Source organism: Neophocaena asiaeorientalis, unplaced genomic scaffold (genome assembly GCF_003031525.2).
Source record: "Neophocaena asiaeorientalis asiaeorientalis breed wild unplaced genomic scaffold, Neophocaena_asiaeorientalis_V1.1 scaffold275, whole genome shotgun sequence".
Taxonomy (NCBI): Eukaryota; Metazoa; Chordata; class Mammalia; order Artiodactyla; family Phocoenidae; genus Neophocaena; species Neophocaena asiaeorientalis.
The window spans coordinates 6457337-6483961 of NW_020173679.1; the positions used below are offsets into that span (position 1 = coordinate 6457337).

General features: G+C 41.2%; 1 protein-coding gene across 11 annotated transcripts in view; it reads right to left on the reverse strand.

The window, feature by feature from the left end:
• VPS13D (vacuolar protein sorting 13 homolog D) overlaps nt 1-26625 on the reverse strand; it is a 244422-nt gene that overhangs the window by 194917 nt on the left and 22880 nt on the right. For 10 of the 11 annotated variants that reach the window (XR_003003764.1, XR_003003763.1, XM_024749924.1 and 7 more), the window contains 14 exons: nt 26043-26144; nt 25699-25900; nt 24569-24748; nt 23135-23265; nt 21808-21883; nt 21211-21381; nt 20063-20193; nt 17019-17151; nt 12717-14930; nt 11430-11581; nt 7699-8730; nt 5506-5596; nt 3595-3721; nt 1770-1950 (listed from right to left, as the gene is read on the reverse strand). Coding sequence is in view for 9 of the 11 variants with exons in the window: in XM_024749924.1 (XP_024605692.1) it covers nt 1770-1950; nt 3595-3721; nt 5506-5596; nt 7699-8730; nt 11430-11581; nt 12717-14930; nt 17019-17151; nt 20063-20193; nt 21211-21381; nt 21808-21883; nt 23135-23265; nt 24569-24748; nt 25699-25900; nt 26043-26144 (4923 nt within the window). In the remaining 2 variants the exon portion in view is untranslated. Of the gene's footprint in view, nt 1-1769; nt 1951-3594; nt 3722-5505; nt 5597-7698; nt 8731-11429; nt 11582-12716; nt 14931-17018; nt 17152-20062; nt 20194-21210; nt 21382-21807; nt 21884-23134; nt 23266-24568; nt 24749-25698; nt 25901-26042; nt 26145-26625 lie in introns of those variants that run through there. The other variant, XM_024749927.1, reaches the window with a different exon arrangement.

Below are 26625 nucleotides of genomic sequence, written 5' to 3' on the forward strand. Positions count from 1 at the left end.
GATCCTCCCGGACCAGGGCACGAACCCGCGTCCCCTGCATCGGCAGGTGGACTCCCAACCACTGCGCCACCAGGGAAGCCCGACACAAGCAAATTTAATGCCCTTTTTATAAAGGTCAAACAAGCAAAACAAAAGATACTGTATACAAAGTTTTCTTTTAATTTTAAAGGGACTAGTCGACCCAAAAATCAGGAGAGGGGTTACCTGAGGCATTAACAGAATGAGATAGGGAAGGACCACATGCAACAGTCTTAGTAATGTTTTAAAAATTTTTATTTTGGTGGTGGGTTCATAGATGTTCCTTCTATTATCACACTTTGTAATTTATAAGCATGCTACAGATATTCTTTATATGTATCAAATACTAAATTGTTTTTTTTTAAGTTTCTAAAGAGAGAAAAAAAGGTTACATACTCCGTAATTATAACCATGGAAACATGTATAGGGAAAAAAGAACATAAAACATACCTATGGTGCTAGATAACTGATAAGATATCTTTTCCAGATTCCCTATAATTTGATTGTACTTTTATATTTAAAAATGAATACCTTCTCTATAACATACACAGGAAACCAGTAACATTGGTTGTTGCCAAGGACAGAAATTGGGTGGCTGAGGAAAAGTAATTGAGAAAGAGACTTTTCTCCAAATGTCCTTTTTTACTTTGATTCTGTACTAAAACAATATACAACATATTCAAAAATTTTTAATTTAAACTAAAACATAAAATTTTTAAGTGTTGCCATTATAAAGACTTAAATTTTAATCTTTTACCTAATAAAGCTTAAAAATAAATAAATAACAAGTTTTACAAAGAACTACATTGTAATTGTTTTCTGTGGTTCCCAAACTGTGTGCCAAGACACCACAGGAGGCTGCCTCACACTCACAGGTGCACTGCCAGGACATTTTAAATCTCTGAGGGAAACACATCATCTGTTAGACACTGCACAAACTACTAACTTGAGATGGTTTACACTCAATGTTAGATCATGCCACATTCCTTTCAATGATGTCACATCTTTGCAAAGCTGGGTCTTAAGCAGTTGCTGCTATAAAAAGCAAGTACCATGAGAAAATAAATGTGGAAAAGGAAATGGGGCTGTGATGTTCAACCTGATTCTAAGTGTGAGAAACTGTTCAGTGCCCAAGAGGCACATACATCCTACTAGGAAGGAATTACGGTTACTTAAAAATGAAACAAAAATCTCATTTTTCAGTTACGTGTTTTTTTTCTAACAGCTACTAAGCTGTTGGACATATATACTTATTAAGCTGTTTAAACTTCATTACTTAGGAAATGGAAAGACCATTAGGTGTTTCTTTTGGCCTAGGATGTATCACGGAAAAAAGACATTAAAGGGAGCCATGAACTAAGAAGTTGGAGAACTATATCTGAAAAAAATCCTCTTTCTATAATAGAATAGATATGTTCTTTGGGACCACTTTCCAGAAGTAACCCCATTGAAGTTCTAAAAGGGACCTGAAGTCTTTAGTGTTATCCATAAACTTTATCTTTTTCAGAGCAAGCTGAAGCTAAACTTCAAAGGAAAGTTTAGCTTTCCTTTGATGAGTAAGGAACATAAGCTCTCTGATTACAGTAAGATTTCTGTAGATACTCAGCTACCTGGAGGACAGTAGTAAGCTTAAGATTACCTAACTACCTTCACCTTTTTCAGTGAAAGTTTCCAGATTTACCGCTAGAGATTTAAAAGTTCTACTGATCAGTCAAACTGGAAAAGCATCTTGGATCAATGACACTACCTACCGTCTGCCCCTCAATAGCAGCTCGCTGGCGCCCTAAGACATCCTGCAGCTGAGTGAAGTGCTGGATGAAGGCCACCACCTCCGCCTGGAAGCGCTGGGTGTGCACATACTGCACGGAGGCCATCTGGAGGCTCACTCGAATGTCGTACTCCCTCCGGAGCAGCGGGTCGGGCCGGCCATATCTAGGAGGAAGGGCAAAAATGTGACTCAGACAGCAGCAAGATGCAAATTAGTATTTGAAGAAAACTTGGGTTGACTTACAGGTTTCCCTAGAAAACAGCTTTATTAAAATGGAAATCCACCAATCAAGTTTTAGAAAGCGAACTCCAATAATTACTTCCTTTCTAAGCTCCCGCCATGTGTTGAGGATGTTAAATAAAAGTCTGGCGTGATGGCCAGGGCTATAAACAGGGGCACCGCTCTGGGTGCTGAACCCACTCATGACTCCAGAACTCACTCAGAAGCCACCTGTGGTTCAGACCTTTCCCCTGAGGCTCTTTTTCCCTGCCTTTAAGGAAAAATGACTATTCCTGCTCACTCTTCTAGCAAAGACTGTGACAATATGGGCTTGAAAGGTAATAAAAATAAGACCACAAAACAATTGGTAAAGAAAATTAGGCAACAGAACCAAAGTTTCTGGGGCAATCTGTCTTCTGGAAGCTGAAAGAAGTCTTCTTTTTACTTCAGTGAAATGCAAGCTAAAGAGTTTTAGCATCTACATTCACAGGTAAATTAGAAAACTTTTACAAATGGTTTTAAATTTAATGGAACATGATGCCATAATAATAAATTATTATACAGGACACAGTCACTGGGGAAAGAACTCGTATTAGGTGAGCACCTATTTTGTGTCAGGCAGAGAGTTAAGAGCTTGACATTAATTATCTCATTTATTAGAGAACCATGCCACTGTGGTAGGTAACAGTGCAAACAAATCAATCTAAATTCTCAGAACAGTATGGTATACTTCCTCTGGAAAGGAAAGAAAAAGTTCTCAGACATCTTTAGGGACCATTTTTCTCAACTCTGGTTGAACATTAAAATCACTCTGGCAGGACTTCCCTGGTGGTCCAGTGGTTAAGACTCCGTGCTTCCAATGCAGGGGGCGCGGGTTTGATTCCTGGTCAGGGAATTAAGATCCCACATGCTGTGCGGCACGGCCAAAAAATTTTTTAAAATCACTTCGGCAAGTTTAAAAAAAAAAAAAGAATACTACTTCAGACCAGAGTATCTGGGAGCAGAGCTGGATACCTATATTTTCTAACAGTTCCCTGAGAGGTTGAAAACCCAGGCTTTTAAACTTTCTGCTTTCTGAGAAAACCATTCTTTAATAACTACATAGGCTAAAAATGCCTTCTAAGTTCTAAAATTGAATATAGATTATGTTTGTACTGGGAAAAATGCGTAATGTAATTTAAAACCTGTATCTTCAACAACTTTCTCAGGCTGAAATCATTCCAGAACATTCAGAGCTAGATGGAAATTGATCTAACATAGTCCCCTCAATATTTCGATAGAAAAACTGATGCATGGAGATTAAGTGACTTGCTCAAAGTCACATAACAAGTTGGTGTGAAACCAGACTAATAATAATCATAATTATTTCAATCATACCCCATTTATTTATTAAGCCTGAGTCGCCCACTTCAATGCAGATCCATTGCATTGGACATATATAAATCAAGATTCCCCATAACTAGATCAAATCAATTTTACGTAAGATGTTACGATTTTTTAAAACTTTTCTTCATTGTTTAGCTGACAAGAATTTGAAACAAGCAGCAATTATGACAAAATGTTAAGTGAGAAAAAATCGGTATTTTTACTTGAAAGTCTGGAAGATGAGTGCTTCTTCCCCACTGGTAGTGAACCGTTCTCTATAGAACTCTCCATGGGATGTAAGGTCACTCAGAGACAGGCTCCCAATGCTTCCCTGTAAGGCCAGGTCTCCTTCTAGGAATGTTAAAAATTAGAACACATTCTTATGTATCTTTTTTCTGTCACACACCTTAAATCTGCCTGAAACAAAAATTGATACACACATGCTTCAGACTTTACACCATTTAATAAAACAAAATTCAAAAGAAAATTTTCATATTCCTATACACCCAGAAAAATATTTTATGCACTATTGCAAATAGTCTCAATGGAGAAGTCCAAAGGGACTGAAACAATACTGCAGCATCACCCTTTAACACTTACAAGGGGGAAAAAGTTAAATGCACACACGATTTAAAGGATAAGACATTTACAAATACAGATAAAAATGTGATCTCTTCTGAGATCAGACCACTAATTAGAATTAGTGAAATATCATAAGGTCTATTTTGTACTACGGACAAAAGAATAAAGGAGGAGCTTCCCTGGTGGCGCAGTGGTTGAGAGTCCGCCTGCCGATGCAGGGGACACGGTTCGTGCCCCGGTCCGGGAGGATCCCACATGCTGCGGAGCGGCTGGGCCCGTGAGCCATGGCCGCTGAGCCTGCGCGTCCGGAGCCTGTGCTCCGCAACAGGAGAGGCCACAGCAGTGAGAGGCCCGCGTACCGCAAAAAAAAAAAAAAAAAGAATAAAGGAGGAAGTGTCAGAGATATGTTACTCGAGCATTAAAAAATGGGTTTTAGTGTGATTTAATTAAAAGGCAAAATTAATGAGACAGACACTGGAGACACAGATTTGAAACTACTCTGACATTACACAAGTAAAGGCCCTGGAAGGCGGGTAGAAGAAAGAAGAAATGTTGCAATGCGCACCTGAGGCGCACACCTGTATGAATCATTCTTAACACGGTGCGGACATTGAAAAGGAATATTCTGCACTGCTGCTTCTGTGAGACGAACTTCATCATCATAATTAGCATTACAGAACAATGACAGCTGTATATATTTGTCGGGCTAGCTCTGCGCCCAATGAACTGAAGACACATACTTATTTTTGAGCCCTAATGTCCTCTAACAAAAATACACAAGCTTCTCCCAATTCTAAAGACCCATCTCTTCTAGGAACCTTTTATAATTAATTTATACCAGGCATGAAATCTCAATTTTAGTTCATCCCGTCCCCAAAAGACATTCTTATTTTACTACAGAATCAACATTGGAGCTTTGTAATCTTCCTTATTTCATTACCAGTTGCTTAAAAAAGGAGCGGTATTTTAGGCACACTGTAAATCCCTCTGATTTAGAACTTGATATAGCTCCTCTCTTGTGTGCTACTAGGAATTTCAACCTATGGAGTCCCATTAGAAAGAATGCTAGCTTTGCTACAATATCCCCCTGCCTAAACCACCCCCTATCGGTGGCTTCCCCTATGCATGGCAACAGACTGAACACGTGCCCTGGTTTCCCAGAGACGGCCCTGTTATATGCCTGTTTCCCAGCTGTAATTATGAATAATGCCCCCTTTCACTCCCCAAAATGTCCTAATTTTAGACAAAGAAATTACATAGTCACCCAGATAGTCTGTTTAAAACACAGATAGGTGTCAGGACCCCATCCCAACCTAAAGAATCAGATTCCTGGGATGGGGAAGGAGTTGTGCCGACGTGTGCATTTCTAACGAGCTACCCAGATGATTCTGATCCACAGACCAGTATTGGGGCACCACCACCACAAATCATGGCCAGGCTAGTAACCACAACCAAGCCACTGAGCCACACCTTAGCCAGTAAGGACAGTTAGATTTGTAAACAGGATGTTCAAACTCTTCCCAGATTTTGCAAGTCTGATTTTCCCCACTTACCAATCATTTCCAGGTGTGCCACTAATTTGGACACATTTGCTTTAGCAAGCTCACTGGTGGTCTTATTCAGCACGAGAGAGAGCGAATGAACCTAAGAACACAGAAGGTAAAGCAAGGCAAATATTACTGAGGGGAAAAAAGGTAACTTTCAGGCAAACAGCATCAAGAAAGATGCTGCAAGTCTCGGGAAATTTGAAGATAAAGCTTTTATTTTACTGATGCCATCTTCATTTCAGCTTTTCTTAGTCAGCCAAACCATAATAAGAGGAGAGAGCTGATAGGAAAGGAACTCTGTTGTTTCTTGGTATTTTTGGTTTTCAGGTTTTTGTGGGTTTTTTTGGCCTCGTCTATTCTTTGTTAGTGAAATGTTTTACATTATAAAACAATTTTTCCCTTTTGCATTCATCTCTAACATCGCACTATTTTGTTATCACTCACACAGATTAAGTAAAGTTCACCCTAAGAAATCCGTCAAAGCAAAATGATAAATACACTTAATGTTTAACGTCTTTGGACAAGTATTTAATAGAAGCCCGTGGTGACCAACTGGGACTTCACTTAGGAACTACAATCCAAGATTTTCTTTCCCAGAGACAACTATAAATAGAAGAAAACCAAAATCCTCTGTCTTGGGAACAGCGTTCTCTGAAACAAAGAAATACTGTATTGTAATACTGTCATTTTAACCACAAAAAGGACTCTGTGTCTCTGATTTGTTGAGGCAGGTACCTCTGAGTGTTATCACTGGGGTGAGGCCCTGATTGAAGAGAAGGAAGGAGAGAAGAGGGGACGGAGAACAGATCAAACCCCCATTCACACACTCTGCTCCCGAGTGGCAGAGCCCAGCGATACTCACGCCTTTATCTTTCATGCCTACCACAAAGTAGGTGATCGGTACATGTCTGATGAATGGGGAAAAAATGGAAAAAGAAAAGAAAATAATAGAAGGAAAGGAAGGAGAAAAATCATGTGTAGGGGAAGGCAGAGAAAAAAGGAGAGAATTATTACAGATGGAGCAATGACCCTGCACCACAGAGGGTCCCCTTGCAGTAGTTTTTGGACATGGACAACAGAAGGAGCTCGAGGGAATGAGACCTTCATGAAGGGGGAAGTAAAAACACCTCTAGCCACTTAATCACCAAAATAATGTACGTAATGGGCCTAAAAATGCTCTGCTTAGAGGAATCCAGCTATCACCACCTGAGCCCACTCTTAGCATGGATCTTAGAGTCACCAGAAGTGGGACAACCGGATGTTGTAGACCTCCTGGTGTAACTCAATAGGAAGCACTCAGCACCACCTCTGAAGGGTGTTTACCAAAAAGTCGAACCTGAACCTGAACCTGATCAAGTCTCTAGAACTAACTTCCATTTCTAAAATAAGAGGATAAAAGAAGTCAAATGGTACCATAAGGACACAAAGAGACAAATCCAGAGTGCGGGACACTCTAGGGGACACTAACCCAGTTTCTACAAGACAACTGCATGGGAGGAAAAGGTGGGGGGAAGTACCATTCACTGAATGGTCATCTCTGCCACACACGTGAGGAGGGCCTTACCTACATCATCTCATTGAATCCTCACAACCCAATGACATAGGCACCATTAAACACCCTACGTTTATTGATGAAAAACTTGAAGGAGAAAGAGGCTAAATAATTTGTCCCCAGCCACACAGCTGTATGGTTACAACAAAAATGCCAGGATTCAAATCTAGGCAAATCTGACATTCAAGACTTCATTTTTAACACCTGTACTGTTGCTCTCAATAAAAGCCAGTAATGTTCTGAGTGAGAGGGAGATGATGACAATAGGCACATTTTAAAGTAGCTACTATGTACTGGACATGTTGCCAGGTGCTTTACATAATTCCCTCATTTAGTTATCATAGTGAGATGATGGAAGATGAGGAAACAGAGGCTTAGAGAAGCTAAGTAATTCCAATGAACTATACAGCCCAAAGGAAAGACAAGAAGTTACTGAAACCATTTATTTCCCCTGCCTCCAGATGGGATTAATGCTAAAACCTTTTCTAAAATACGAATGTCTACCCTTTTGTAAGAGACATCCAGAAAACCATATAGCTCCCCTGCCAATAAGAAGAATTTTCTAGAGTAAATGTACAATGACAGCATTTAAGTAAAAAAGCCCACATTCATTCTTAGAACTTGCGGGAGCCAAAGAGGACTGATACCTTGAGATCCAGTTTGGTGTTAACTGGATCCTGAAGTTCAGACTCTATTAAAGCGCTTGGCTCTGACTTCACGTTTTGTAGAATGTCCTCAGGCGGCACCTTCACTGCATGGTTGTCTGCAGTGGAGCCAATTCCAAAAAAATCTAGTATCATGACCCAGGTCTGCAGTGTGATCAGCACATCCAAGCAGTTAAAATCAACATCAATGCTCCGGTTAACTCGATTATAACTGGAAGAGAATTCTGGATGCTTCTTATCCACCAAGAATATATTGATATGGACCAAGGAATCATCAAATTTACTCCTTCCAGCAAGTATCTTGGGCTCCTCTACTGTTGGAGAAGGAGGTGGGGTCAAGGGACAGTCCTTGTCCTGGACTTCCTTTTGCTTCTTCCGGGAGGCTGAAATGGGTCTCTGATACAGCTGAAAGACATTAGGAGCTTCTTCCATGTGGGAAGGGAGAGACCGAGGCATATCCGGATACTCCACGTTGGACACAGAAGGGCAAGACTGAGAGAGATACTCTTTTTGTGCTAAACTAGATGGCTTAGGGGCTCCCCGAGACACCATCAGGTTCTTATATTTGGAATCTGGATTTTTCTCCAATAAGTCTTCCATCAGCAGAGAGCGCAGGGCAATCTGAATGGATAAAGTCTGAGGATGGTCTTTACTGAATTCCACCTCAAAATCCTGAAATTTTAAGCTCACAAGACCTTGCGCCCCCAAAGTCAGATCTCCACTTAGCTGAACTTGAAGCTCTGATATACAGAAGTTGGCTTGAATCTGGGTAAAAGATTTGACTTCCTTAAAAGACAAGGACTTTTGAGAAGAGTTAGAAAGGCTGCAGTGGCTGAACAATCCGTTCTCCTTCCTTTCAACGGAAGGTTCTCCACAGGCACCGAGGGAAGGCAGAGGAGAGTTAGGGCAAGGTGAGGAGGTGGCACTGACTGGAAGCTTATTCAGGTCTTCACTGTACACGAGATTGTCCAGAGTTTGTAAAACCTGCTCATATACATGCTTTGCTAACACCACCTGTATTCGAAGAGAAAAATTCAGTTATTCTGCTACTGTCATCAACTGCACTCATATGCACTGCCCACTAATTTTTTATCGCTTTCCCCGAGAAGTTGTAACTTAGGTGACAGCAAGGACTATCTCTTTTGTTTCTTTTCTGTCCTTACCTCTCTGTGACCCGTATCTATTCACAAGGCCCTCCCCAAGTACCTCACAGAATAATCTACACACAATAAATGTTCAATAAGTGCTATTAACTGTAGGCCTGAATCAGCAAAACACTTTCTAACCCCAAAAAACAACCTCAAAAATTGAAGGGAATACTGCCAAAAGTCTAATGTGGTTATACCTTAGGACTGAGAAACAAGACTCATGGTTCTAAAACTCACTGATCATCACCAATTAGTATAACAACCTAAGCTTAGTACAGCTGATCAAACAGTACTTTTTAATGATAGTAATGATAATGATGCAGATCCATGATTACTTGTTACTCCCTTCCTTTGTTTTTAATTACAATTTCTTAATAAAACTGTTTTCAGGGAAGTTTTTTATTTACTGAAGGATAATTTTTTAACAGAGGCATTCCAAACAGATACAGAAAAAACAGAATTAGAAGGTGATCATTTTGTAGCCCCTAAATAAATAACGTATCCCACCACAGTTATCAGTGAATAAGACCTTACACGAGTGACTGACAGGGAATTTTACGATGGAGGGATCAGCTTCCTGCCACCTGAACACAGTCAACAATTTTGGCATCACTAATGTCAATGAGACATTACGTGCCTCCTGATATCATATAACATAAAGTACACTGAACCACCTTTGAAGTGTTCTGGCCAAGAAAAACAGTCCTGAATCCAGTTAAACCTGCAGAGTTAACTTACAATTTACAGAAAATGGGGGGGACAAGTTCAGTGACACCACAAACTAACGGCCAAATCCGGACTGTGGGACATTGCGCAGGACAACTGACCTAGTTTTCCCAACAAAATAATGTCATGGGGGGAAAAAAATGAGAGGGAAACTAAATGAATAGAGACCCACAAGTTGTACCATCCAAATGCAATGTACAGACCTTGTCTGGATCCTGATTCAAACAAACCAAAAGTGAAAAGACGTTTTTGAAACTATCAAAAATGTCTCTGAAATCTGAAAATGGATTAAAATTCAGATGACACCAAGGAATCTTCATTAATTTTGTAAGGCATGATAATACCATTATAATTATTTTTTTAAATGCACATAGTTTGTAGTGATACATTCCAAATATATAGGGTTAAAAATGGCATGAGGTCTGGGATTTGCCTTAAAATATCTCCCCAAAGGAAAATAAGAATGGACGAGACACATGTGGCAAAATCTTGGTAACTGCTGAATCTGAGTGATGGGTATATGAGGTTTATTAGACAATTCTACTTTTGTCTATTTTTAAAATCTTTCATAATAAAATATTTTTTCATTATTTAAATTACTAAATTATTTTAAAGAATTATTTAAAATAATTTTTTAAGATTTTCATCAAAAACAACAGTAAGGGGTTTCCCTGGTGGCGCAGTGGTTGAGAGGCCGCCTGCCGATGCAGGGGACACGGGTTCATGCCCCGGTCCGGGAAGATCCCACATGCCGCGGAGCGGCTGGGCCCGTGAGCCATGGCCGCTGGGCCTGCGCATCCGGAGCGTGTGCTCCGCGGCGGGAGAGGCCACAACAGTGAGAGGCCCGCGCACCGCAAAAAAAAAAAAAAAACAACAGTAAGTCGATGGTAACCATAAGATAATAAGTCAATATAATCCAACAGAATTCACATTATGTGCTATATTTAAGCTGAAATATTCATCCTAAGTAACCACCACTGATGAGGCAAAAGTTTAAAAGAGAAAAAGGAAAAACCCTAGAAGCCAAAAAGGAAAAGCTTTGGGGCAAGTTCTCTCACCCAGAGACCCTTATCTAGGAACCACTGATGTCAAAAAGTATGTATGTTCTGTTAACAGCACTCCTGGGTTACTCCAGAGCAACTGCCATACAGACTAGTAACCAAATACTGCCCAAGGCCAGGGTCCACTGTCCTAAGATCCTGCCTGTCCTTGCTGTTTTATAATGTTATGCTTTTTGCTCTCATGCCTGTGAAAGCAGGAAAAATGACACTTTCGTAGGAAAAAGGATGACAGGTGTATACACACATACACCACACACACACACACACACACACACACGCACACACGCACACACACACACACACAGCCCCGGACCATTTCATTTCAATGAGGGGCAAGACTAATTCTCCCTTGAAGGGATCTGTCAACAGCTCAGATAATCACATTGTTTTACAGGCTGGGCCAAATGTGTCAGAAGTGTGACAAGAATTATAACCTTCTGGGAAAGAGAGACTGACTTTTTAAGCAATAATTTTCCTCGTTTCTTAATGGCAATGGAATTAAGGATTTGCCCTCTTCCTCTACATAATTCGCCCCTCTCCACATGAAGAAGGCTAACAAGACTGATTCCCCAGTGATAGAAGGACATGATAAAAGGATTCCATGGTTCATTGGAAGAAGTTATTGACAATAATATGAATAATATCTCTTTGAATTTATATATTTTCCTTCCAACATTTTATATATACAAAATATAAATATAACATACGTATATAATATAAATGTAAAATAATTACATAATTTCAACTGTCCTGACAGAAAAATCAATAACGTGTTTACCTGCACCGGATTGACAAATTTTCCTTCTATCTTCATGATGCTAGAAGTTCCCAGGTCATCTGGACTAAGGGAGAAAGTCAATTCAGATTCTCTCTCTACAGGGATCTTCTCCAGTTTAAACTGAATGGTCGTGTTGTTCAGGATGTGAAAAGCTGGCATAAAAGAGAGGAAATGACAGACTGGAAACATTCATATTTACTGCGTTCCTGCTGATTAAGTAGAGCGTGTATAGAACAAAGCCCAGGAGTTGCTCCTAGACCAGGAGGGCAGGTTAGCCTGGCACCTGGGGTCTATGACTGAATACAAACTTTGGTAATTATCCCAAGACCAAAACTCATAGCAAGCAGAGGTATAAGATAAATTTATACCCAAAAAGTAACAGTTATTTTCATGACATGCTCCACTTGGTGGCTTCAAAATATGGTGCAGTGAACATTAACCCAGGCCAGGGTCCATGTTAAGCTTCTCTTAACCTCCCAAGCTGGCATTTTCCAAACCAAATTGCTCATCCATGTCCAGCTTTAGATTGATCCCTCTTATTGGACCTAAGTCAGAATCACAGACAATATAAGGTTCTAAGTAAACAACTTCTAACCCAAGCAGAGAAAGCAATCTTTTGGTAAGTATGTAAATCAATCGGTGAACACAGCTGAGAACCACAGGAGAAGTTCTCAAAGGCATTAATTTCTTCACCAATGAATAAGGCCGTCTAGGGCTTACCTGATTCCTGTGGATGCCAAGACTATTAATAGATTGAACTGTTCGGTTTTAGCAGATCAGATCGAGAACACAAACTGGCATTTTATTCCTAAAACCCTGGACCAAACCATTACAGAAGATGACAGGATACTCAAAGGAGAACATAACATCCAGAGACTAAGTTTCATATTCTATTTCTGTCAATCCCTCCAGCTGCCTTAGACTACGATATTTAACTAGGAAAGATCTACAGCTTAGGAATGAAAAAAATCAGATGCATTTGACCAAATTACATAATACTCTAACAGAATCCACCCACTGAATCCCTGTGAATGAACACTCACCCAACAGGTCCACTTAAAAAAAAAAAAATCGTATTTTGCCAAATATGGTAATCAATGGAAAAAGTTGCAAACATACCAACCTAATATGAAGCATTCTAATAAAATTCTATTTTGATTTCTTAAATATTAACCAGGGATAATTCTAAAAGAAAGGTTTTTGTAGTTATTTTAAGCCAAGTACTATCTACACGAGCTGGGTTTGGAATCTTTAAACAAAATGAGACAAAAGATACACACTCCTCACCTTGACCTCTATGCAAAGATTCAAAGAAATCATGTCGGGTGAAATGAGCTTCCTCTTGACTATTGGCACTGGCAGACCCAGAAGGAGGGCAGAACGCCCGGCTCACTTCAGGCCCAGGGCCCTCTCTGCCTGCCAACTGGGTGCAATTCAAAGAATATAATTTAATGTCTTTGATTTCCACTTGCAGACGGTCACTTCTGGATTCATCATCTCCTGCTACAAAATTCTGGATGAATATCTGTCCCAAGTGTCCTACCAACAACTCAGGACTCCCAGGTTTCCGAGGGATAGAAACAACTGGTGATTCAATGTTTATGTTCAAGATTAGCTTTACAGTGTCGGAATGAGATGCACCTAGGCCAAACCCATATGTTTCATTTTCTTCTAAGATAAAGGATTCCCGGGCCTTCCTTGGAGTTTCAAAGAGTGATACCATCTCAGTGTACTCGGCCGTCTTGGTGGCTAGGACTGTGGTGACTTTGGTGGCTGCGCTTTTCAGCATATTTCGAAAATTTTCTTCCAGCTCATCCATGGACAATGTCAACTCCTTCAAAAATTTAGCAGAGTGGTTGTAATGCAAGGAAGCCATCTTGAGGTTGAGAAAACATTCCTGTTTAAATTTCTCAACAAAGGTGAAACTCAGAGCTTCAGTGAGGGCTGCATCTTCCATTCTGACAAATACAGATTCAAAGTAGCCAATATCACTGATGATATTTTCATAGCCTATGGAATTCCCAATGCTGACAACATATTGGTTCTTAACATTCTCCTGTGTTAAATCCATAAGCTGCAAACAGCCAAGAGAACCGTTCATGTCAAATGTGCTGCCCATGGAGACGTTAACTTTGGTGCCACCTATACTTGCCGTTGCAATTTTTCTGCCATATTTCTCTCCATTTGCCATTCCCACTGTCCGAAGGAGCAGCAGGTTAAGTCTGTGGATTTCCACTGCAACCTCGGTGTTTTGTTCATATGTAGATTGGTAAGTTCCTTGTTCCCTAAAGCTTCTTTCGAAATCAGTCATTAAAGGTTGAGGACTCAAATCATCTTTTTCCTTGGGAAAGGATTTTTGAAGAAAACCAATCAGCTCCACAATTGTCTCTGGATTTAGGATGATATCCAAATTATTCACCTGTAACGAAACCACCTGAAGAGTGCTGTCCAAATTCATCGATGGGCACTCTGAACTCACAAACTGATACTCCAGTTTTATGAGGGACTCTTGTTCTTTGGTGAGAATTCTGTCAAGAGAAACACCAGTGGCTGATCGGTCGTTCAATGTGGCAGTATCAGTGAGGTGGGCCACGTTGGGTCCAGAGACAGGAGACTGGGCTCTGCTATCCCGGAGGCTTCCTGTTGGGATATCAAAGCTCAAGTTCTTATGAGAGGCCATCAAAAGGTCAAAATCAGCACCATATGTCTGCATGGTGTCCACCAGCAGCAAACCATGAACAGTGAGGGAGACTTCGGCATCATAAGGCCTCTTCACAAAGTGAGCGTTGGTACCAAATACCTTGAGCACAGAAATGTACCGGCCGTCGCTCTCAACACCAAGCTGCATACAGTTCACTTTAAATTCAGCCAGGAGGAGCTGTGACTCCACCAGAACCTCCCGGGTATGCTGCTCCAACACCACGATGCTCTGGGTTAAATTCATCACCGAGTCTTGCAAACTTCCCCGCTGTCCCCCTTGGGGAAAAATCTTCTCTTTAATCTGAGTGTCAAAAGTCTTCATTTCTGGGGTGGTCAGGAGAGCAAAGCAATTCTTTAGAGCAGATATTTTATCTTCATTGATGTGGATCTTTAGGTCTGGTAGGCTGCCTGATAGCACGGCTCCGGGGTACTTGGGATCTGAAGTATAAATCAACCGGCGTTCTAACTGTAGGTGAACGTTGAATTTCTCGACCACATGGGTCGGTCCCACATCAATATCCTGGACATGCTTCCAGTTGTCCTTCACTCGTCCAACCATGATCTGGAGGTCCAGAAAGGACAGCGAGTACCTCTCATACATCTTCGTGCTCATTAAATGTGCTTGAAGCTGCTCTTCACTGAATTCAACTCCAGAAAATGGAGGTGTTTTCTCCCTATTACTGCTGTTTGTCTCGGGAGGTGGGGTGTTAGGAGGTGTGGCAAGAGGGGTCTTATATTCGTCATCACTAAACTGATTCTCTTCAGATGCTGACCCATCCCCACTCTTCCTCTTGGAGTCATCTGCAGATGAAAAAAGAGAAGATTCGAAGTATATGTCTGCTCTTTCCTTCCTCTTCCCTTTAATGTAAGAATTAAGAGAAGTAGAGAATCAACCACCCCAATTTAAAAAATAAATGGATGAAAACTCCAAGCATTATATTCTGTATTTACCATTTATTCAGCATAAACTTATCTACTGATTTGGAAATCAAAACACAAAGAGTAAAAGTGTATGAACATGAGAAAAGATGGAGACCTGCTAACGTAAGAACATATGTCAGGGTGCAGAAGCCAACAACCTGCTGCCCGAAACTGCCCCCACCCCCAATCTGAGCTGCACTGCGTGAGCTGCCATCACCAACCCCTCTTATGTCACTCTCCATATTTGTTTACTTTTTCCTGTATTCATCTATGTGTACATTTTGTCCCCTCCCCCCACTAGAATGTTCTAAAAGAAGAGGTCTCCTCTACCTTCCTCAACACAATACCCCTAGTGCCTAGATCAATGCTTGGCAAGCAGCAACTGCTCGATATGTCATGTTCTAGCCCCAGAATTCACACTCTTAACCCCCCTCTCTTCTGCACCCAAGCAGTGCCGAGACAACAAAAACACATTGCTGGGTTTGCTATGTTTCTATTCCATGTTTGTGTTTTATAAATTCAAGTAGGTGCTTTCTGTGGTTGTGTGATCCTTTTCTTCAGATACAATTCCCTTTTCACATTCCCCTTACGGCCAAACTTTTCCACTCCAGCTCAAATCCTCTACCCTCTTCTCCTCTTCTGATCTTTCAGTAAAATAGGATAAGGCTGAGATTGTTTGATAAGCTTCCTCAATCTCTTTTATCCAATGAATCCTCTCTTTCCTCCCTCCCATCTCAAGGTGAACAATGACTATTTTTTGGATCTAATAATAGTAATGAAATTACCTTCCAGGAGTCTTTCTATGTATGTCCCTAATATCCCTAAATAGATTAAATCTCTATTCCAGAAATTATGTACTGAGAAATAAAATTTATTAAAATACAAAACGTTACACAAGAAATACAATTAAAAACCACAGTGAGATACTACTACACAGTCATAAAAATGGCTGTAATCCAAAAGACAGATAATAACAAACGTTGACGAGGATATAGAGAAACTGGAACTCTCGTAATGCTGGTGAGACAGTAAAAAGGTGCAGCCATTTTACAATCTGGCAGTTCCTCAAAATGTTAAACACAGAGCTGCCATATGACCCAGCAATTCTACACTGAAACAAACCCCAAAGACTGAAAATATACGTCTACACAAAAGCCTATACATTAATGTTCATACCAGCACTACTCACAATAGCCAAAAAGTGGAAACCCAAATGTCCACCAACTGATAAATGGATAAAAAAATGTAGTATATTCATACAAGGGAACATTATTCAGTCACAAATAGGAATGAAGTATTGGTACAGGCTACAACATGGATAAACCTTGAAAACACTATGACAAGTGAAAGAAGTCAGACATAAAAGACCATGTGTTATATGACTCTATTCACATGAACTGTTCAGAATAGGCAAATCCATCGGGATAGAAAGATTGGTGGTTAGCAAGGGCTCGGAGAGCTGGTAATGGAGAATAACTGCTTATGGGTTTAGACTGTCTTCTTGGGAATGATGAAAATGTTCTGGAATTAGATAACAGTGAGAGTTGCACAATTTTACCAACATACAAAAAACAACTGAATTCTACATTTTCAAATGTATCTCAATAAAGCTATTATTAAAAAAGTAACACGTGGGCTTCCCTGGTGGCACAGTGGTTGAGAGTCCGCCTGCCGATGCAGGGGACATGGGTTCGTGCCCCGGTTCGGGAAGACCGCACATGCCACAGAGCGGCTGAGCCCGTGAGCCATGGCCTCTGAGCCTGCGCGTCCGGAGCCTGTGCTCCACAACGGGAGAGGCCACAGCAGTGAGAGGCCCGCGTACCGCCAAAAAAAAAAAAAAAAAAGTAACAAGTGAACTCTGTTGTTACAAAATGTTAAATACCTCTCTTTTTAAGCTTTACTTAGTTTAGCACAGAGACACATCAATCTACCACGACATGTCTTCATTACTTCACACTCACACTGTACCTTGGGTATTGGTCAAGAGCATTCTGCCTAGATCCACAACAACCAACACGGGATTCTTGAATTTGAAATCATCAGGAAATATCACCTGAGGGGCAGAAATGTCTAGTCGCACAGTCCACCGTTTACTCTCCTCCTGTAAAAATAAAACAAATGACGATTAAATAACCTTGAACTGCAACTGCTGACAGTGGGCAGCTTTATCAGCTAGGGCTCAAGCCTTCCAGAAAGCCACACTAGGGTCACAGGATGACGTAATGGTCTCTGATATTAAAGCAAAATGTTTGGGCTTCCCTGGTGGCGCAGTGGTTGAGAGTCCGCCTGCCGATGCAGGGGACACGGGTTCGTGCCCCGGTCCGGGAAGATCCCACATGCCGCGGAGCGGCTGGGCCCGTGACCCATGGCCGCTGAGCCTGCGCGTCCGGAGCCTGTGCTCCGCAACGGGAGAGGCCACAACAGTGAGAGACCCGTGTACCGCAAAAAAAAAAAAGTTCCCTCTGCTATAGCAAAATGTTTAAAACAAAAGTGGATCCAAATGTTTAACAATTTGAGACATTACCACAGGCAAATGTCTGAAGTGGGAGAAAAAAATTGGCAAATTACTGGTTTGGTGGGTTGTTTGCTCTTTGATTTTGATGATCAGTGGTTTAAGAAAGGTCTGATTTCTAAATGTACAGGACTTAATACTTTAAAGTATTATAGAAGTTATACAATTCAAATAAAAGTAGAAATCCAAATATTTTTATTTATTCATGGATATTGCTAACCATGAACTTTCAGGCCAAAATACCTTACTGAAAAACATAAGCTTTGACATTTGAAATATAAAAAATAGACCAATTCATGAATTTGTTAACAGTTCTTCCCTGTGACTAAAATTAGCTAATTTATATAAATGCTATCAAAAAAAGCTGTATGTAGTAAAAAGCTAATTTATATAATTATACATGGTAAAAGCTACATGTAGTAAATTATATGTAGTAAAAGCTGATTTATATAAATGTGATCAAAAAGAAACCTCTTGGTCTAAGATAATCAGAAGGTACTAAATGTTGTAATTTGTGTCAAAACACTAGCAAAAACAGAACACAGGAAAAACTCTCCGCCCCTCACTACTTACCCCTAAACATTTTCCTCGGAACACTGCTGCCATGCCTTACACTCCCAGCTGGCTCTGCACCTTCCAAAGAAGCCACACTGACTGCTCCACCTACTGCTGCATCTCGGCAGCACACCTCCAGGCCACAGGGTCAGAAACCCACTTATTTTCTTGTTTTGGTTTTTTTGGGTTTATTTTTAAATTTTTATTGGAGTATAGTTGATTTAACATATTGTATTAGTTTCAGGTGTACAGCAAAGTGAATCAGTTATATACATGTATCCACTCTTTTTCGGATTCTTTTCCCATATGGGTCATTACAGAGTACTGAGTAGAGTTCCCTCTGCTATACAGTAGGTCTTATTTATCTATTTTATATATAGTAGTGCGTATGTGTCAATCCCAATCTCCCAATTTATCCCTCTCCCCTACCTTTCCCCCCTGGTAACCATGTTTGTTTTCTACATCTGTAACTCTATTTCTGTTTTGTAAATAAGTTCATTTGTACCATTTTTTTAGATTCCGCATATAAGTGATATTATATGATATTTGTCTTTGTCTTACTTCACTCAGTATGACAATCTCTAGGTCCATCCACATTGCTGCAAATGGCACTATTTCATTCTTTTTTATGACTGAGTAATATTCCATCATATATACGTACCACATCTTCTTTATCCACTCCTCTATCGATGGACATTTAGGTTGCTTCCATGCTGTGACTATTGTAAACAGCACTGCAATGAACACTGGGGTGCACGTATCTTTCCGAATTATGGCTTTCTCCAGATATATGCCCAGGAGTGGTACTGCTGGATCATATGGCATCTCTATTTTTAGTTTATTAAGGAACCTCCATACTGTTCTCCATAATGGTTGTACCAATTTACATTCCCACCAACAGTGTAGAGGGTTCCCTTTTCTCCACACCCTCTCCAGCATTTACTGTTTGTAGACTTTTTTGATGATGGCCATTCTGACTGGTGTGAGGTGATCCTTCACTGTAGTTTTGATTTGCATTTCTCTAATAATTAGTGATGTTTAGCATCTTTCCATGTGCTTTTTGGCCATCTGTATGTCTTCTTAGGAGAAATGTCTATTTAGATCTCCCACCCATTTTTTGATTGGGTTGTTCCTTTTTTTGATATTGAACTCCATGAGCTGTTTGTATATTTTGGAGATTAATCCCTTGTTCACTTCATTTGCAAATATTTTCTCCTATTCTGTGGGTTGTCTTTTCGTTTTGTGTATGGTTCCCTTTGCTGTGCAAAAGCTTTTTAGTTTAATTAGGTCCCATTTGTTTATTTTTGGTTTTATTTTCATTACTCTAGGAGGTGGATCAAAAAAGATATTGCTGCGATTTATGTCAGAGTGTTCTGCCTATGTTTTCCTCTAAGAGTTTTATAGTGTCCAGTCTTACATTTAGGTCTTTAAGCCACTTTGAGTTTATTTGTGTGTCTGGTGTTCAGAAACCCAGTTTTGCTGGACTGTTGAGATGGCTCTGGGCTCCCCCTTTCTACTTACGGCATCCTCGTGTCAGCTGGTCACTTAGCATCACAAAGTGACCATCCTTCCCAGGAATTAAAACTGGGGCATCATTCCAATTGTTTTTCTTCTGCTAACAGTACATGAAAGGGGGTGTTCTTAAGTGAAATATTTACAAAATGTCAGGTATAGAAAACGGAACAAAGATGAGTCTGGAGAGTGTTCCAAGATGGGTAAAAGGAAGAAATATGATCTCGTCTCAGTCATTTGTTTTTATTTATTAAACCCTGACTGTACAAGACATGGGATTTTATTTTTTGCTAACTGGTAAGTACTTCCTAGATTCAGTTCACTTAATCAGTATAATTGATACAAGCATGTCTATCTATGTAAGTAAAGAACTTAGAAAAAACACCTTCCTCTTCCCCGCCCCCCAAAAAGAGTATTTACTACTCCTACTTACAATGAAATCACCCACTAGCAAACGATCAAGAGTTTGTCGGATTTCCGCCTTGGTCTGCATCTTCAGTCTGTTATATTGTCTTCGGGCAGCTTCAGCCACTCTCAACTCAAGTTCAGACTGATAACCAAAACCTGCAAGACGGGAAATATACAGGAGAGTCAGAATTTTCAAATGGCTGGGTGAAAGAAAGCACTGCAACTTCTATTCTCACCAGGGATTTCCAGCAAAGCTAGAACACAGTCTGTACAACAACAGTTCCTTACTCCAGCCTGACCTGGTGCCATACAGGGTAACCGGAATGAGGCGAAGATGGGCGAGAAAGGCACATCCTTTCAAAACATCCATGTGGAGAAAGGCAGTATGTGAGGGAAGGATACCTAAGTTACCAGAATTTCTAGAACCAGTTTCTGAAAGATTCCAAACCATATTTCAAAATTCTTAAAAGCATATTACACTGAAAGAGCAATTGGAATTTAGAAGTAGTATATGCCTTCTACATTCTATCAGCGACAAAGCAATGAAGCCAAGATATTTATGGCCACTGTTTAAATGAAAAGACTCAAAAAACTGGACCAAAAACTAAAACAATTGCTATGAAGAGGGAGAGACAGGATACATTTAGGAAAGTACCACTGTTTTACTGACTTCCTTGTCAAACAGAAGTGCTTCTTCTGCACATACTGTCTCAAATCTTTTTTGGGAAGAAAGGAAGGCCTAAGTGAATCAATGATGACACAGAAGAGTGCAATGGTGAACCTTGGAATACTTAATGCTGCATGAAACAAGTAAAACAAACCACTGATCCTGTCATCTAGGAGGAAACTGAACATTCCTCCTAAATTCTCTGGCCTAAAATATCCTGGGTAGCCAAGGAAATCACTGTCCTCATGGAATGGGAAGCATTTTAAATGCATGCTAAATGAAGGCAAAGAAAGAGAAAATATGAAGGCTATTGATTCCTCTTGGAAGAGTAACTTTCCAAGGACATCCACTTTGATTCAGTAACTAAGGACAACCCTATCCACTTACTCTGCAGGCCTTCTCTACCACTACCAGGTCACCTGAATGTGTAATAACCCCTGTCCCAGAAACGACAAGAAAGATGTCTTTAGAAAGTCACATAAGAGCAAACAAACAAAAAAGTTAACCTGAGGTATGAACCTTTCCCTTGTAGAAGAAGTCTGCTACTTTTTTAATAGCCTGGGGATTATATATGATGTTCAAGGGCCTCGTGCTGACATTCAGCCGCCTCTCAAAATGGCTGTGCACTGGATTTCTCTCATATAGCATCTCAAAAAATGGGTCATCTGGGTCTGCAGCTAAAGGAAAGAACCAGAGAAAGAAAATGGAACACAGCAAAATAATCATCTTATTCTTGATAACTGATAAGGACTTCTGGGAAAAAAAGACATTTTCGCAATTATTTTCCAATTAGTTCTCATTTATGAAAATTTTATAAAACAGAAAACCTAATAAGGATTGACTAATTGTCAACAGGACTCCTCAAACACGACCAGGTTGTTGGACTCATTCCCAACATGTAACCCAGGACCCGGAGGCCCTGAGAGTTGCCCCAGTCACACATGGGTGGAGGGAGAGCATGAGGCAGTCTCCAAGTCAGACAGGGATCCACACAGCAAACCACTGGGCACAAGACAGGATACACTCCCTCTCTGCTGACCAAGACTACTGATCTATAATCATCGCATTTTGAAGAATGAGTTTAAGAACGTATGACAATTTACCAGGGTAATGATCGCTTCTGTCTGCAGATGCTGTTTGGAGTCCAAAAGACTGTGAGACTCTGCCAACTTCTTTTTGCTGATAAACACACACAAAATGCAAAATGGTCAGGGCGAGAGGGACCAATTCACTGTGCACACGCTCTCTCATGTCTTACCCTTTGGCATCACTCTTGCTTAGCACAGTCAGAATCAAAACTCGTCTGACACCAGGCGACTGAGGACTTGCAGGCTGAGCCCTCCAGTCTGTGCCTTTCCCCAGCCTGGTACGGGCAGTGCGCTACTCTGCACTCAGCACACTTAATGAACGACTGCTCAACAAGGACTGAGTGTGTACAGCTTTTCACACTTTCACTCTGCCCACCCACACTCTCCCCAGTGCCCCATGACAAAACATTATGAGAAGAATAAGGGGCTAGAGATTCAACTCTTCTGGGCTTCCCTGGTGGCGCAGTGGTTGAGAATCCACCCGCCAGTGCAGGACTCGAACATGGCTTCAAGCCCTGGCCCGGGAAGATTCCACATGCCATGGAGCAACTAAGCCCGTGCGCCACAACAACTGAGCCTGCGCTCTAGAGCCCGTGAGCCACAACTACTGAGCCCACGTGTCACAAGTACTGAAGCCCGCGTGCCTAGCGCCCACGCTCCACAACAAAGAGAAGCCACCGCAATGAGAAGCCCGCACGCCGCAACTTAGAGTAGCCCCCGCTCACTGCAACTAGAGAAAGCCCACATGCAGCAACGAAGACCCAACGCAGCCAAAAATAAATAAATAAATAAATAAATAAATAAATAAATAAATAAATAAATAAATTTATTTTTAAAAAAAAGATTCAACTCTTCTGACCATCTTTTTTTTGCCAACTTAGTAAGATCAAAGATCTTCTAGTCTAAAAATAATATTATATATAAAAAATTATATCTATAGAGAAAACTTGTGGTGGTTCTTTTGTAACTCTGGAAACATGAGACTACCTATCAGTGACTGAGGGTCAGAATGAATGAAAATCACTGTCGGATACAGAGGACATTCAACATTGACCTTGAAATGCAGAAAATAGTGGTGCTGATGGCATTTTCTTCCAAATCAGAGCAACTATTCCAAGGTGGCTATAACACAGGGAGGGAAGAAGGCATTGCCATAAATCTCACCAACACCTGCTCTCTGACAAATTCAAAAAACTTATCTACCTCCAATTTGATTCTGATCAGCCTGTCTCAAAATGATCAAATGTCAGAATGAATCAAGTTAATTCTACTTTTGTTGCCTAAAACAGACCACAATTCACGAACACCCTGGATGAATCAGCCATCCCTCTGCTGTACGTACTGGATTAGGGAAGACCAGAAGAGGAAATAGAGTCCCTTCTGTGGCCAGGTCTCGAAGAAACAGTCCACCCAACCGGACTGAAAGCAAGGAGGAGTTTCTTCGAGGAAGAGATTCTGCTAGAAGTTTTACACCTACAGAAAATAAATGTTAAGAGTTATACTATATATCATAGCCTTAATTATTTTAAAAGTATAAGATATATTTTACAGAAGACTATCAGATATCATGAACTATTTCTCCTTGAAATTTGAACAAAATAACCCTATCTACATATATGTCTATCTTATATAAATCTATAAGGAGTAGTAGAAGTTTCCCAACAGAATGAATTTTAAACAGAGCACTTTACAATTAAATTCAAGCAATCTGCTAGTTCACACTAAGTTTATGATTTCTCAGCTCTCAAGATTATAAAGTCAAAAACAAACTGGATTTTTTTTTTTTTTTTTGGTCATTTGCCTTTAAACTACTGACAAGCCACAGATAACTGGCTATTTTATGAACTGCAATAAATCTGTTTGTGAGAAGAGAAAACGAACATCTGGGTATTTATTTACATACCTTTAATTCAAATTCAGAAAAAGAAGTCAAATACAGTCAATCTTCATTATTCGCAGACTCCATATTTATAAATTCGCCTATTCACTAAAATTTATTTGTAACCCCAAAATAATACTCACGGTGCTCTGCGGACATATGCAGAGCAGCCAAAAATTCGAGTCACCTGAAGCGCGTGCTCCCAGCTGAAGCTAAACATGGCAATGCTCTGCCTTCTTGTTTCAGCTCATACAAGCGCCCTTGTGTGGTCTATTTAGTGCCAGTTTTTTGCATTTTTGTGCTGTTCCTTGGTTTTGCTGTTTATAAGGGTCCCCAAGCACAGTGCTGAAGTGCTGTGCCTTACAGAGGAAATACATGTAGTAGATAAGCTTCACTCAGGCATGAGTTACGCGCCGCTGGCCATGAGTTCAATTAATGAATCGACAACATATATTAAATAAGGTGGGGCTTCCCTGGTGGCGCAGTGGTTGAGAGTCCGCCTGCCGATGCAGGGGACACGGGTTTGTGCCCCGGTCCGGGAAGATCCCACATGCCACGGAGCAGCTGGGCCCGTGAGCCATGGCCGCTGAGCCTGCGCATCCAGAGCCTGTGCTCTGCAACGGGAGAGGCCACAACAGTGAGAGGCCCGCGTACCGAAAAAATAACAAAATAAGGTGTCTTTAAACACACACACTCATAGGACAAGGTTATATACTGATCCGTTGACGAATGTGATGACCAGAGGCTTGCAGGCACCTAACCTTGTGTTTCCCCTCGGAGCCCGGAGTCAGTATTCACGCAACATTCTAGAACATAACTGCTGCAAATAATGAGACTCAAGTGGACACTCGTGCCCACAGAGATACAGAGCATCAGGTGGCTCTCTGGGGGCAATACCTGAAAACTCAAGCTGCATGAAAGCACTTTGATTCATCTGGGCAGCTCCCTGCTCCTGGTGCAGCAGAGTCACGGTCCCTCGCTGTAGCTGTAAGTTCAGTTTGGCAAAGACATGGTCTCGCTTTGTGTACGTGTTCATACAAGAGGCGTCTGCAGTGGGGTCAAAAAACTCCTCGGAGCCTAAATGTGAGGAAGAAAAGACTTTAAGAAAACACATGGGAAAATTTAAAAAGCACTGATCACAGTCATTATGACATTACTTAACTATTTTCCCCTTTTAGGGAAGAACTCCAAAGTCACGGGTGACTGTTTCATTCACCAATGTGAAACGACCCTAACTGTTTTATAAGGGCCCTGATCAACTTACTGTCAAATGAGGGGCGATGCCAAATTCATGATAAAGTACACTATGAGGCAGCACTGCCCAACGCAGTGCACTGTCCTACACAGTGGCCACTGACCACAGGTGGCTTTGAGCACTGTGGCTCATGTGGCAAGTCAACCGAGGAAGTGTATCTTTTATTTTAGTTTAATAAATTTAAATAGCCATTTGTGACTACAGCTACCATACTGGACAGCCTGGGTGTAAAGGGTGGCTCCGGACTGGTATTCAAGCCTCAGAGTTTAAAACTTTTGAACTTGTTCAGATTTAATTCTCTTACAATCACTGCCACTCAGATCGATCTGAAACCATATTAATATTCAAATTCAGTAATGGAGTTGCAAACAAGTATCTCTTGAAACTTCCTCTCTCTGACTCTATGAACATGAGACAAACCGTTACTGATGTCTTTTTTTTTTTTTTTTTGGGTTAATGTGGGCTTCAGTAGTTGCAGCATGCAGGCTTCAGTAGTTGTGGCACGTGGGCTCTAGAGTGCAGGCTCAGTAGTTGTGGCGCACGGGCTTATCTGCTCAGCAGCACGTGGGATCTTCCCGGACCAGGGATCGAACCCATATCCCCTGCACTGGCAGGCGGATTTTTAACGATTGCACTGACCAGGGAAGTCCTTCTACTTTTTTTCTATTTGAAATATAGCATGGGCCAGTTCACAAATAACAGATGAATTATGAACCAAGGGTCTCCTTTCACTATAGCCAAGAAGGGCAAGTAAAGGCCAGCCCTGCCTTACCCAGGATCTCCTCAGGAGTCCAGCATTCGTGCTGCTCTGCAGTCAGGCCCTCGACTGGTTTCCCTTCAGGGCTCTGCTGCCCATACCAGCCGCCCCAGCCAGGAAACCAGGACTGAAGGTACTGCAGCATCCCGCTGCCTCCGCTGGGTTCTGGGTCTCCAGGAGACTCTCCCGGAGAATACAACTGAGGCTCTCGTAAGCTCTGTGTCAATCAAAAATGAGCACATGTGAGTACTCGAAGACAGAAACAGGAAGTGATACACCGCTGCTTATTCTCTGTCTGCCCACAGAGGCACTCAGAGCCTAATGGGTCAGAACACATCTTCTCACAGAGGATTTCCTACCTCTGCCAGTTCTTCCTGTTTGTGAAATCGTTCATGAACCAGTTCACGCAAAATCTTCAATTCCTCAAAGCTCTGTTCCTCTTCAATCCGAAACACTTCCTCCTGGTTTGGGTGAAAACAAACAAACAAAACAGGTATTATAGCTCCAGAGAAACGGGACACCTTCACGAACCAATCCAGTACTGTGAAGGAACCCAACTGGCCTCCAACGTTTCCCAACATTTCGAAGGCCAAGAAACAATGAAGATAAACAGTTAATTCCGTAATTGCTATGTTTCTGGTTTAAAAAGCTTTTCCATATAACGCTGATAGATTCTACCTGGTCTCTGAGATGAGACTAATGGTAAGTACAGAGGGAGCAGACACAGTACTGAGTTGAAAATGGGAAATGAAGAACGTGTGCTGCCAGAGTAGCCCATGTTTGCACAGCAATGGCAGTTTACAAAGTGCCTTCACACGTGTTACCTCAATTGATTCAGGCTGGTGGCTAGTTATTATTCTTCCCACTTCAGGTGAGGAAACTGAGGACCAAGTTTACAGAGTAAGTGTGTAGGCCTTCAGCACCCCCCCCCCCCCCCCCCCC